Source organism: Giraffa tippelskirchi, chromosome 2 (assembly GCF_054371585.1).
Source record: "Giraffa tippelskirchi isolate mGirTip1 chromosome 2, T2T-mGirTip1v1.2.pri, whole genome shotgun sequence".
In the NCBI taxonomy this organism is placed as follows: Eukaryota; Metazoa; Chordata; class Mammalia; order Artiodactyla; family Giraffidae; genus Giraffa; species Giraffa tippelskirchi.
Window position 1 is genome coordinate 52058505 of NC_137276.1, and position 14786 is coordinate 52073290.

Sequence of the window (14786 nt, forward strand, 5' to 3'; positions counted from 1 at the left end):
TTAGTAAATTTAACATTGTTCCAGTATTTTTACCTGATCTATTGCTTCAGTTTTGTCAGTTGACACGGTAATGTGCTTTGTAGCATTTTCCCCTCTGTGGTACAGGATCCAGTCTAGGGTGAGGTATTTTATTTAGCTGTTTAGCTGTGTCTTCAGTCTCTTTTAACCAGGAATATTTCTATAGTCTGTTTTTTATGACATTGACATTCCCCTGATCCTCCCTTTAAAAAATAGCTTCTCATTTCGGTTTAATCTGAAGTTTCCTCATGATTGGATTTAGGTTATTCATTCTAGGCTGAAATACTGTGTAAATGATGATGTATTCTATTCAGTGTGCCACCTCTGGATGGATGTTAATTATAATCACCCAGTTAAAGGGGTTGGCCCTTAAATAATTGCTGTATAATTATTTTCTTCCTCTTGTAACTAAAATGCAGTCTTTGAAGAGACTGTTCAGCTACCTTGTTTTTCATACTCTTAGGTTTAATATGCATGATGATGCCTTTCTGATTCAGTGTTTAACTGTGCTGCTTGCAAAATAATCATTTAGTCAGTTCTCAACACTGCTGTAAACATCAACCCACCCCTTTCCCCATTTGTTTTATTTACTTATTTTTATTCGTTTGGTTGTTTTATTTCTATCATTATGGACTCATGAATCACTACCTTTTTTAAAAAAATGGTTCATAATTCATTATTTATTTTATAAGTACATTTGTCATGATGTGGCTAGTGTGGCTCTTCTGTCACTGTGACATACCCCCATCATTCTTTGAGCCCTTTCTTTCTTTCTGGCTAACACAGTGTTTGAGTTTCATCTAGTATCTGCTCTGCTCCAGCCCTGGAATCAGGCCCATTCTCTGAGGAGTTCTATTCCCTTTAGTGATGAGTAGAGACCAAGATCAGGGCAATAGACATGGTCTTCATTTCTTGGCCCTTTTTGGAGATGGAGATATGAAATACACATCTAAATGCATATAGATTCCTGCATATGTATACATATGCATATAGATTTCCTGCACATATCTGTTCTAGAAATCATGAATTCACACTAACTTCAATATTAGCCTGTCCCTACTCTTGCCTTCTGTCTTGACTCCCAACAGTATCAACACTTTTACTTAAACCTGTAATAGGTCTAAAATAGTTACAGAGTTGCTTTGTCCATTCCACTACAATAAATAACTCTACTAATGTGTTTAGGATTTATTTGTAATCCTGCACTTGTCCTACCCTACATTCCCTGTCTCCAGGTGTAAAGACAAATACTGTGCTCATAAGTTACTCAGATTAGTTCTGTCTGCCTGTCTCTTGGGCTTTCTGTCTTCCCTTTGTTGTATTTGCTGTTCATTTGAATGGTGATTAGGTTTGTTTGTTTTGGTTTGCTTTCACTTTTAGGTTTTTTTCTCCCTTTCATTTTTATTTAATTTATTTGACTGACTATGCACAACATTAACATGCTTCCAAAAGTCAATACTATACAGAAAGGTAAATTCAATGAAGGGTCACTTCGTTGAGCAATGTTCTAGCCTATCACCCACCCCTGGTCAGGAACTGTTAATTGTTCTCTGCTTTATCCTTTCTCTATTTCTTTGTATAAAAACAAGCATAAATTTTCATATTTCCCCCCTTTCTTATATAGTAAAAGGTAGCATGTATATGTGTACTTTTGCACTGAGCTTTCTTTTAAAATTTTTGTTTAGTAGTATTTCTTAGAAATTGCACCATGTAAGTTCATAGAGATCTTCCTCAGAGTATATATATTAAGTTTTTTTAAAAGAAAAGTCGACTTTAGATTGTGTTTTTTCCGTGTTCTGTTCTTGCAGATGTTCTTTATATCCTTCAGATTGTTTCTTTTTAAGATTATATGTGTGTAGGATACATGTATACAAGTCTGGTGTTGGCAAAATTTTATGTATTTATCAGATTCCTATCATTATTTAGTCCTAATTTCGGTAGTATTTGATTCAGCTAATGTAAAAGAAATCTCAAATTAGTTTTCAGTAGCTAGCTTATTTTTCTTTGGCTTACCAGTCCTTGGCTGTTTATCTCCGGACTGTTTTCAAATTGCTATATTGTCAGGGACCCATCTTCCTCTGTTGTGGTATTCTGCCATCTCTAGAGTATTGAAGAATACGAATAGTAAGAATGGGAAGAGGAGGCAGTCAGCATCCCTAGAAGGCCAGGATCCAGAAGGTGTATTGCACTTCTGTTCATGTATCATTGACTAGAACCTGGTCATATGCCCACACATGTAGCAAGAGATGTTGGAAAATCAGGGCAGGCATGTGTCCAGCTAAATATTCTTAAAAGGAAAATGAAGGGGGGGTTGAATATTCTCTACCTAGCCATATTTCAAGATATTTTCAGCTTCTGTTTTTGTTTTTCTAAATTGGATAAGTCATCTCCCTAATACAACTGGTTAATTCCATATTTAGTGATAGTTTTAGTTGTAAAACTGATGCTTATTTCAGCTGATTTTTTTTTTTTGAATCGTGGCTCATCCTAGTATCTTTTTATTTTAATAATTATTGAGCTGTAGGCTTAATAGTAGTTTTCAGAGTGTCAGGTATTTTATTTTATTCTTTGTTATTTGGACTTTTTAGAGCTTATGCTCAGATTATGCTGTTTCAGGGTGATATTCTGATGTGCAAGTACCTGTTTTATAAATTTTTATTAAAATTTTTAGAGCTTATACTCAAATTATGCTTTTTTAAGATGATATTTTGATGTGGCAATATGTTTTATAAAATTTTATAAAATCATTACAAGTATTTTGAAGTTAAAACAACTGAGTAGCAGATAAATTGTTCTTGTGGATAGGAGTTGACAATTTATTCATAAAAATAACTGTATCTTGAAAGTTTTATCTGTAGGGTTTAATTGAATCAGGAAAAATTTTCAGCTCTACTTATCCCATGTACTTGTGGATTATATCTTTGCTTAGTGCTCTGTCTTAACACTTCTGCATGTCTAGTTGTTAGCAGTAGAGACATTCTTGGTTCTAGTTTAGGGGTAGGTGCAGTTTTTCCTCAGATTATGCCCTGAATATTTAAAAGGCAATTTTACTCTAAGGCTGTTTTGGTCATAGTTTAAGACAATCTGAGATTATATCATTATGCTTAAAAGAAAGTTCTAAAGAGCTAAAAGGTACCCTAATCTTTGTGAAACTTTCTTCCTCAGATACTCTCTGCCTCTACTACCCATCTTAAACAAAAAGAAACCTTAAGAATTAAAAATAGTCAAATCCAGATTAATTTTATCCCTTTTTGAATTGTCACTAAAGTGCTACACATGCACAATTGTGCATTGTGGCACTTTGCTTTTGCAGAAATGATTTAGTTGTAGCGCATGCTGATAGAATTACTGGTGAGAGTGCAATTGTGTTATGATATCCTTGTGTGGGTAAGGCTGGATGAATTGTAATCAGCTTACTGTATTTGTCCGCATTTAGTACACAGTACTCTTTAAAACTCAGAAATAAGTGTGGTACTGCTAAAATATTCATGTGGTTTAAGAGCAGTTTTTCCAATTTTTTTCCCCATTTGAGAGCCAGCTCAATAAAGAATACCATAATATTGTCATTTCTTCTTAGCTTTTCATGAAAGAACTCTTCTTACCTCTTTTTTCTAATTGTGATTCAGCAAGCCAATCTGTTAACCATAGCCTTGCGTTATAATTGTAAAAACCAACTTTTGTCCGTTTTTGTGGAAATTGAATTCTCTCTCATAGATAAATGCTCCATGTGTCTGTCACTGGCATATTTTTTCCTTAGCTATAATACAGTGTTCCATTTAAGGTTCTTCTTATTTGTCATGCCCCTGGAGAATTGAAACAAAGGAATAGTATGTTAGTATGTTTAAGATTACTAGGATTGAAATATGCTAAAATGATTCCAGATCTTTTCCAAATCTTTAGGATGTTAGAATAGTCTTAAGAGCTTTTTACTTTTTTTTAAAGTATTCTTCAGAGTAGATTTCAGAAGAAATAGAATCCACAAATAACTTAAACACTGAAAAGTTAAGGAATCTAGTTAATATGATACATCTACTTTTTAAACCAGAAAAAAAAATGAACAAGATTTAAGATAAGCCTGGTAGTGCAATCGGAATGACCCAGTTAAAATTTAGCTAGGTTGCTAAATGATAACGAGTGATTTTTGTTTTCCAGGAAAAGTTGATTGCTGTCTGGTATTTTTGTAGATACTGTGCACGGGCACTTTCACTGTGTGTCATGCGCTTAGGTGCATGTGAAATTGTTAGACCATTTGGAATGATGTGAAGATCTGAGAGTCAGTGTTGGTCATATCCTACCTCTGAGCCATGCCCCAGTGTGTGTGTATTAACCACATGCATATATTTTTTTATTTTAATTTTTAAATAGTAGGGTGTATCCTCAAATCATCCTGCTCCCTGTAATAAGCCCTATATTAACTGTGTAAAACTTTGAAATAATTAACAGTAGGGAACAACAGTTCTCATTGGATTCACTCTTTTAGATTAGTCTTTAGCATTAAAATGGCAAAACCTTGTCAATAATAGTGTTTACTAAGCCACCTTATTCAACAGAGTAAACAAAATGTTCATGAGTGTATCTTTTGACTATAACTTGTGTATTTATTCTGTATACTGTTAAGCTTCAAATGGTTTTCAAAGTTCTTTTTTTTATTGTGATAAAAACCACAACATGAGGTCTACCTCATAGGAAATTGTCAAGTGTATAGTATTGTTGTTAACTGTAAGCACAATATTGTACCATGGTTCTCTAGAATTTTTTCATCTTGCCTGACTGAAACTTGATACCCATTGAATAGTAACTCCCCATTTCGGCCTCTCTCCAGCCCCTGGCAACCACCATTTCTATTTTTATGAGTTTGACTAGAATTCTTATAAGTGGAATCATGCAGTATTAAGTCCTTCTGTGACTGACTTATTTCATTTAGGGTAACATCCTGAAGGTTCATATTATAGTATATGATAGGATTTCCTTTTTTTTTTTAATGGCTGAATAATATTCTATTGTATGGATATGCAACATTTTCTTTATTCTCTGTTGATGGATAGTTAGGTTATTTCTACCTTTTGGCCATTTTGAAAAATACTGCACTGAACATGGAAGTACAAATATTTCTTTGAGATCCTGTTCTTAATTCTTTTGGATAAATACTTCACAGTGGGATTGCAGGATCATACTTGTTCAGTTGCTCAGTCATGTCCGACTCTTTGTGACCCCATGGACTGCAGCATGCCAGGCCTCCCTGTCTTTCACCATCTCCCAGAGTTTGCTCAAATTCATGTCCATTGAGTCGGTGATGTCATCCAGCCATCTCTTCCTCTGTCCCCTTCTCCTCTTGCCCTCAGTCTTTCCCAGCATCAGAGTCCTTTCTAATGAGTCAGCTCTGCACATCAGGTGGCCAAAGTATTGGAGCTTCAGCTTCAGCATCAGTCCTTTCAATGCCTATTCAGGGTTGATTTCCTTTAGGCTTGACTGTTTTGATCTCCTTGCTGTCCAAGGGACTCGCAAGAGTCTTCTCCAGCACCACAATTTGAAAGGGTCAATTCTTTGGTGCTCAGTGTTCTATTCAAGTCTGTTGCCTGTTTTTCTTTTTCTTCTTTTTTTTTTTTTTTTTTGCTATTGACTTATAGGAGTTCCCTGTATATTTTGGATAGTAATCTCTTATCAGACAAATGGTTTGAAGATTTTTCTTCTATTCTGTAGGTTGCATTTTTCACTCTTGGTTGTTTTCTTTGCTGTGCAGAAGCTTTTCATGATGTAGTCCTAGCTGTTTATGCTTGCTTTTATTCCTTGTGCTTTTGTGCTTATGCTTCATGGCAAGAAGTCATTGCTACAACCACCGTTAAATATTCTGCCCCCCGCCCCCCGCCGTGTTTTCTGGGAGTTTTAGCTTCAGGTCTTAACGTTTAAGTTTTAAAAATATTTTTGTGTATGGTGTAAGATGAAGGTCAAGTTTCATTCTTTTGCATGTGGATATCTTTCCAGCACCATTGTTGGAGAGACTGTCTCCATTGGTGAAGATAATTTGACCATATATGTGTGGATTTATTCCTGGGTGTTATATTCTGTACACTTGGTCTATATATTTGTCTTTGTGTCAGTACCCTACTCTTTTGATTACTGTAGCTTTGTAATGTTTTGAAATCAGGAAATGTGGGGCCTCTGGGTTTTTTCTTATTTCTCAAGATTGTTTGGCTATTCGGGGTCTTTAGAGATTCCATATAAGTTTCAGGTTTGGTCTGTTTCTATAGAAATTACCACTAGAATTTTGACAGGAATTCCATTGAAGTTGTAAATCACTTTGAGTAGTATGGCCATTTTAACTACTGAGTCATCTAATCCATGAACAAAGGGTGTTTTTCCATTCCTTTGTGTCTTTTAATTTCAGCATTTTGTAGTCCTCAGTGCAAACAAATCTTTTACCTCTTTGGTTAAATTTATTCCTAAGCATGTTATTCTTTTTGATGTTACTGTGACTGGAATTTTTTTCCATTTCCTCTTTTGATGTTCTTTGTTGGTATGTATAAATGCAAATGAGTTCTGTATCATGTTGCTGTTCAGTCACTAAGTCGTGTCTGACTCTGCGTCTCCATGGACTGCAGCATGCCAGGCTCCTCTCTTTGTCCTCCACTATCTCCCAGAGTTTGCTCAAATACAACTTTATTGAGTACATCTTGATTTGTTTTAACGGGTTTTTTTGTGTGTGTGTGAAATCTTTGTGGTTTTCTATATACAAGATTATGTCATTTGTGAACAGAAAAATTTTTTTTATTTGGATGCCTTTTATTTCTTTTTCTTGCCTAATTACTTTTGTTATATGTTCAGTATTGTGTTTAATCAGTGAGAGTGGACATCTTTACCTTGTTACTGATCTCAGAGGAAAAGCTTTCATTTTTTTCACTGTTGAGTATGATGTTAGCTGTGGGCCTTTTAAAATATGACCTCTGTTGAGATAATTTCCTTCAGTTTCTGTTGTTGAATATTTTTCATTAAAGAGAGTTGGATTTTGTTTAGTGGTTTTTCTACACCAGTTGAGATGATTATGTGTTAGTTCTCCTTCACCATCAGTTGAGTTCAGTTCAGTTCAGTCACTCAGTCGTGTCCGACTCTTTGCGACCCCATGAATTGCAGCATGCCATGCCTCTCTGTCCATCACCAGCTCCCGGAGTCCACCCAAACACATGTCCATCGAGTCAGTGATGCCATCCAACCGTCTCATCCTCTGTCGTCCCCTTCTTCCGCCCCCAATCCTACCCAGCATTAGGGTCTTTTCCAATGAGTCAACCCTTCACATGAGGTGCCCAAAGTATTGGGAGTTTCAGCTTCAACATCAGACCTTCCAGTCAACACCCAGGATTGATCTCTTTTAGGATGGATTGATTGGATCTCCTTGCAGTCCAAGGTACTCTCAAGAGTCTTCTCCAACACCACAGTTCAAAAACATCAATTCTTCGGCGCTCAGCTTTCTTCACCGTCCAACTCGCACATCCATACATGACCACTGGAAAAACCATAGCCTTGACTAGACGGACTTTTGTTGGCAAAGTAATGTCTCTGCTTTTCAATATGCTATCTAGGTTGGTCATAACCTTCCTTCCAAGGAGTAAGCGTCTTTTAATTTCATGGCTGCAATCACCATCAGCATTGATTTTGGAGCCCCCAAAAATAAAGTCTGACACTGTTTCCACTGTTTCCCCATCTATTTGCCATGAAGTGATGGGACCAGATGCCATGATCTTAGTTTTCTGAACGTTGAGCTTTAAGCCAACTTTTTCACTCTCCTCTTTCACCTTCATCAAGAGGCTCTTTAGTTCTTCTTCACTTTATGCCATAAGGGTGGTGTCATCCGCAAAGGTGGTTTATCACATTGGTTGGTTTTCATGTGTTGAACCATCCTTGCATCCCAGGAATAAATCCTATATATAGTTAGGATGTATGATCCTTTTAATGCGCTGTTGAATTTAGTTTTCTAGTATTTTGTTGAGAATTTTTGCCTCTGTATTTATCAGGGATATTGTTGAATTTTGAGATGAATTAGAACAGTATATTCCAGTCTGCTTTTTATAATAATATTGGTTAACAGAGTATGTTTATGTCAGTTATCCCTTTTATTTCAGTCCTCTGTTATGTGAGTAGGGGTGTGTGTGTGTGTGTGTGTGTGTATACATATATATATACACACTCCAATTTTCTTATATAGATGCTGAACTCAGACTTGCATGTCATCACATAATAGTTATTATAATTAGTACTATCAGTGATAATACTTGTACATACTGTTTCAGGCACTCTAATATGTGTTTTACATATATTCATTTAATCCTCACAACAACCCTTTTGTAGTAGATACTGTTATGAATGCTATTTTATAGATGAGAAAAATATTTAGTAACAAGTAGTAGAACTTACTATTTATTTGGATTTTAATCCACACCATCTGGTTGCTGTCTCTCCTTTGTAACTGTTAGGTGTATTGCCACTTGCAACTAACTAGAAGGGGGTCTATTTAATATATATCTATATTTTGCTATTAATTAAAAAAATTTTATTGGAGTATAGCTGACTTACAGCATTGCGTTAGTTTCAGGTGTAGAACAAAGTGAATCAGTTATAAATATACATATATCCACTCTTTTTTAGATTCTTTTCCCATATAGGCCATTACAGAGTATCAAGTAGACTTCCTGGTGCTCCACAGTAAGCTCTTATTAGTTATTTGTTTTATGTGTAGTAGTGTATATGTTTTATATGTAGTAGTCCCAATCTCCAGGGTCTGTTTAATTTAGAACGTTGACTTCTGCTATTTTTTTTATTGGTGGAACCGGATAACCTTTTATTATCCAAAATATTTTTACTTGAAATCAGTGCTTTTTAAAAATAAGTTAAATGCTTCAGGTTTTAGGCATCTATTTTAAAAAGTCTGTTATCTTCCTGGGCTTATGGCTATGCTTTGGGTATTAGAGGTTGCTGAAATCTAACAACTAGCAGGCATGTAAGTTATATGGATATTGAGAGAAAAACAGTCAGGAATAGAGGCTTAAAGTGTATGTTGAGTCCGCTCTGTGTGGTTGTGCCTCACAAGGCCTGATCAAGTCACTGCATAAAACTGCTTTAGTTTATAACACTGCATTAGTTTATGCTAATATATAAGAAGACTCATGTGCTTGTATACACAGTACAAATGAGACTTTCTACTTTATGTAAGTTTCACAGTAGATTCCTTTTCATATTAAGATTTTCTAACAAAATTAGTATGTGAATTAGTTTAAACTCTGTCTTTTGAAAAACCAGTTCTTCTGGAGCTTACACAGTTGTTTTTGTCACAGCATGGTTATTTTGAAGAAAATATTTATATAAAAAGGTAACTTTGTATGATGCTTAATTCCAATAATGTTACTTCATTGAGGCTAGTAAGGGAAGATGGTTAATTTTTTATGTAGATTTTTGGCCAGCCTTGAAGTATGTTTCTTTTCTTGTACTCTTTTGTTTTTAATATGTAATACTGAAAATACAAAGATTATTAATTACACTCTTATAAACAAAAAATCTCTAATGAGATTATTTGAAGTTTAAAGGACATAATTTAACATCACTTTTGTAAATGATGGAGAAAATGTTGTCAGTCTGTTTAATCAGTTTGTTTCCTTTTGAAAATGAAGATTTGTTCCTTTTAATACAGATTTAATTCTGTGGATTTGATTATGCAGGCTCATAGTTATTTATCCTCAGTTTTTAAATTCAAAGTGTTAAAGCTGAAAGGTCTTTTTCATGAAGTTTATAGTATATTGATTTGGCAGTAAACTAACTTGTATTGAGGTGGGGTGATTTACATCTTTATCCCACCCAGGATGCATTTTTATACATTTTGCATGTATTTTAGTATATAGTACTGAATTAGATTCCACTGTATTATGTAATATTTGGTATACATACCATATTTACCTTTATATAAAACCTGAAAACTTGAATAATGACACTTATCTGGAAACTCACCAGTTTCACCTAAATGAATAAGCACTTTTATCCCTTATTGTAAGTTGCCTGATTTTCATTGTTGGAAGAATATAGGGCATGAATCAGTAGTATGAGGAATAAAGAACAGGTTGAATTAACTGTATCGATTAGTAAGTTAATACAGCCAAACAAGAGGTTTAATTTCTTGGTTGGTAATAGTTGCCCAGAACACTGATTGTTGATTTTGTGTCAAAATAGGACAGTGGCTCCATATCTGCCATTGGCATGGTAGGAGCATAGTGGTAATATAAATCAGATATTGTGTATCTTGGCTTTCCAATTGGTGCTAATGGTAAAGAATTCAATTTATATAAATTATTTTTTGTGATTTTTAGTTTTAAAATGAGATAATCTTATAAGGATGCAGAGTAAGATGGAAATAGTTGATCTTTTTCTCTTTCCTCTAGTCTCCTACAAAAGCCGTATATAATGCCAGACATTGGAATCATCCAGACTCGGAAGAACTACCTGCGCCACCAGTAGTAAAACCTCAGAGTGTCACAGTAAGTGAACTATACTTTTTAATTTCATGTTTGTGTGAAGAATATTAAATTAAGCAGTTGCTATCTTCATTCATAATTTGAAAGTCTCTAGCTTTTCTGTTAATAGTTTATTTTCAACTTCTTCACTAAAATTTAGTGATTTTAGTTTAATTCACTGGAAAAGTAAGGAATGTGGGCAGGACAACAGAAATTCTGGTGTTACTAGGTTATGAATGAAAGCCTTAAAAATACTGGACAACTCCTGATCCACATTTTATGGAATTACAGTATTTAGTGTTTAAGGGCAAATTAAAGTTTGTATTAACTGTCAAGAGCTATATTATAAATTACATATTTCAAGGTTTTTTTTAAATGATTGAGAGATGTATCAGTATATCCTACACTGATCTTAAAGTGGCTTTGAGTGATTAATTTGTTTTTCAGAGCAGAACTTTTTTCTTGCATTATAGTCATACCTTTCAATTCAAAACACATTTGAAAAAGACTTTTAGCAAATTATTTGCTCCAGAATAACTGGTAGGATCATGCATTAATACTTACAGATTAATAGTGACACCTCAGTCATATGGAGCTATCAAAGAATGAGTTCTTTATAGACAGTAAAAAATAGGGATAGATATCATTCTAAAATGTAATGTACAGTTCTCTGTCTTCTTGATATATTAATTAAGCTCCTTTTACTAGTATTAAACCATTATTGTGCATATTAGGTATTATTGTGCATGCTCTTGTGGCTGATTTTTTTCTACCATGAACTATGGACTCTTATACTTTAAAAGTTCTTTGTCTACCTGTTGTAGTTTTCCTTTTCCTTTCTATCCGGAGTTGTTTGTCAATGCTATTTATGTATATCATTTTGGTTCTTTATACCTTCTAATGATTCTGGAGATGGATAACTAGTTGTATGAAATGTTAGGGTGAAAAGACCAAAATAAGTTCCTGAGTGGTTCTTTTGTGAATAAAACACATACAAGTCTTACCTTATAGTGCATGGAATTTTTGAAGTATCCCTTATGACCTTTCAGAGGCCTCCCCCTACCTTTGAGAGGGAGAATTGGGGTTTTATTACTCTTAAGCTAAATTTACCAAGTAGATGAGATGTTACTATTTTTACATATTTATTTAGAACAACTAATTTAATACCTTTATTAATAGGTGAGGCTGTCTTCAAAGGAGCAAAATCAAAAAGATGATGGAGTTTTTAAGGCTCCTGCACCACCACCCAAAGTGATAAAAACTGTGACAATACCTACTCAGCCCTACCAAGATATAGTTACTGCACTGAAATGCAGAAAAGAAGACAAAGAAGTAAGCATCCATATACAGTTTTACTGCATGTGGATAGAATTTTGTATGTAATTTAGCCTTTTAATGTCTTGAGGACATATCAGTAAACTGATCCTGAGTTTTGAACCACTACTTACCTTGTCCTACTACTACCAATGTTTTTAAAACACTTGTTGGTTGCCATCTAATAAACTTACTTTATACACTTTTAAATAAAGCAGAGCAAGTTCAAAGATTTAAATATGCTACTTCATAGTTAAAAAAGAGGTGGACTTATTTTTTCTTGGCAGTTGTATACTGTTGTTCAGCACGTGAAGCACTTCAATGATGTGGTGGAATTTGGTGAAAACCAAGAGTTCACTGATGACATTGAGTACTTGTTAAGTGGCTTAAAGAGCACTCAGCCTCTAAACACACGTTGCCTTAGGTAAGATCTTATTTTTATATTTGAAAATTGTATGTATGCTCCTGCTCATTAAAATTTTTTAGCTCAGTAGAGCCAAACATTTGTGATTTTTGTTATCATAGGTGTAGGTTATAGCCAGTGATGTTAAAATGTGATTGATTTCTTTTAAGGGGCTTTGTTTTAAGGGATCCTACATGGACTAAAGAAAGTTGGAAGATACAGCATTTTAGCATAGCATAGGCTTCAGTTTCCAGATGCTTAAAAGTGTTATGCCAAAGAATCTTTTCTCTTTTAGCACCAGATTTTATACATGCAAGTGATAAATGATAAATGATTTAAGCATGTTTTGATTTGGATCATCTTTTGCATACTACAATGGTTTGAATATCTTGGTTTGATTGAATTATCCAGTCATTTGGAATATGTCCAATTATATGCTTATAATTTTTATGGATCAGAAACATGGAAGATAGCTTGAGGTTTTTTTGCTTTTAATGGTAGCAGTAATATAAAGAATACACTGAAGACAATCATGTATTATTTGTGTTTTTTTAATATAGCGTACCTAATCACATACTGTGCATCAGTAAGTATTTAATAAATTTGGTTTGCCCATGTCTTTATATTGTGATCTGCATGGGCAATGCTTTGACACACATAAATCCCCCACCCCCGAGCACTCTGTTGTTTATTTAGGTATTATGCAAATTAAAAAAAATAATAATGCACTAGCTATTTTCAGTCCCCTTAACCTCGTCTGTTTTCTTCTAGTGTTATTAGCTTGGCTACTAAATGTGCCATGCCCAGTTTTCGAATGCACCTGAGAGCACATGGAATGGTAGCAATGGTCTTTAAAACCCTGGATGATTCCCAGCATCATCAGGTATTTAAGTTTCTGGGGTTGAGAAGCATTATTTTAGAACTCTAATTTATATTTACTAAATTTGTTTTTGTTGTTTAGTTGCTGAGTTGTGTCCCAATTCTTTTTGCAACCCCAGGGACTGTAGCCTGCCAGTCTCCTCTGTCCATAGGATTTCCCAGGCAAAAATATTGGAGTCGGTTGCCATTTCCTTCTCCAGGGGATCTTCCCCACTTGGGGATTGAACCTGCTTCTCCTGCATTGGCAGGCAGATTCTTAACCTCCACCAGTGAAGCCCCATATTTGCTAAATATTTAGGAAAACTTAGTGCCAGGATTTTTTGCTTAATAAATCATTTAAGACTATTTGCTCAACATTTTTTCCTCCTTGTCAGTTTATACTGTTAACCATTGTATGACATGACATACCTACCATACTGGATATTTAGTTGTGTAAGCCCTGATTATCTTGAATCAGAAAGTACTGGAGGGGAGGGGGAAACAACTTTTAGTACTTTGTGATATTAATAGCATGAATAAAAACTTTGGATATTAAAATTTTAAATGTTTTGCTTGGATGTTGAACCCCATTGTGAAAAGGAATCACATCCTTGTTTTCATTATGACTTGACACTTTCTCTTAAAAAAAGAGCATATTTACATATAAAAGTTAGGTTTAACATTTTCAAAGTTAGAAAAAAATCACTACTAATCATCAGTGGTGGTAATTTGAAATGGCTTTATTATATTTTTGTTCAGGAAAATTATATTTGAGGTATAGATTAGGTGACAGAATCTAATACTGAGTCTTCTGAAACTGAAAGCAATATACTTAAGCCCAAATGAAGATAAGTCAGTTATGTAGCAGGTTCAAAACAATGAGGGAGAAGAGAAATAAGAATTAATGTGCTTTCTTAGGAAAGTATGAGAGGACCAAGGCATTAATATGTATTCTTAGTGGCAATGGATCTCCAAAGCCTTATTTCCAAACATATTTTGCTCTGTAAGCAGTTAATTAGAAACCTAGTTTGAATTTTGGGGATTTAGAGTTTAAATCTTTAGATAGTTAATTGTGTTTCTGTGCATTGAAATTCGTGTAAAGATCAAGTGCACTTCAATTAGAATAAATATATAGAAAAAAAGTTTAAGTACAGAATATCTGAAATGTTGGGAATATTCTAACATAGACTTCTTTGTTCTATTAATGCTTATCTATATCACCTTCAGTACTTGTAGATTTTATAAGCTGAATGTGCTAATTACCTGTTCTGAATGATTTTGAGAACACATGATATTGATGATTTTTTAAAAAAAACTACTTGGTTCAACCAGACCTAATAGGTTTATTTTAAAGAAATGAGTCTAATATGTTTCTTTGAGCATCCTGAGTTTATGTATTAACACAAACCCAGCTGTGTTTATTTTTTAAAACACATTTACATTATTGATTTTAAATGGAAATTTGACTTCACTATATCATAAAGAACAAAGAGTAAAGTATATTATAAGGTAGGATTATATAGCTGAAAAAAAGCCTTGTAAACTCTTCATTTAGCACAGAATAGCCAGAAAAAATATAATTCCACTTAAACACTTATAGCTCGGAGACATTCGTATAGGGAATGTCTGTAGAAAGGAAAATTTTAAGCAGTGGTGCTTTATGATTTATTGAAATCACATTTCCCTAGAATATTTTAAGAGGG

At 34.2% G+C, this 14786-nt stretch overlaps 1 protein-coding gene across 8 annotated transcripts in view; it reads left to right on the forward strand.

Annotated features, from left to right (window-relative positions):
* WAPL (WAPL cohesin release factor) overlaps positions 1-14786 on the forward strand; it is a 73456-nt gene that overhangs the window by 42947 nt on the left and 15723 nt on the right. For all 8 annotated transcript variants that reach the window (XM_081562952.1, XM_081562971.1, XM_081562934.1 and 5 more), the window contains 4 exons: positions 10437-10532; positions 11688-11840; positions 12110-12246; positions 12997-13108. In XM_081562952.1, coding sequence (XP_081419078.1) covers positions 10437-10532; positions 11688-11840; positions 12110-12246; positions 12997-13108 — 498 coding nt within the window. The remainder of the gene's footprint in view (positions 1-10436; positions 10533-11687; positions 11841-12109; positions 12247-12996; positions 13109-14786) is intronic.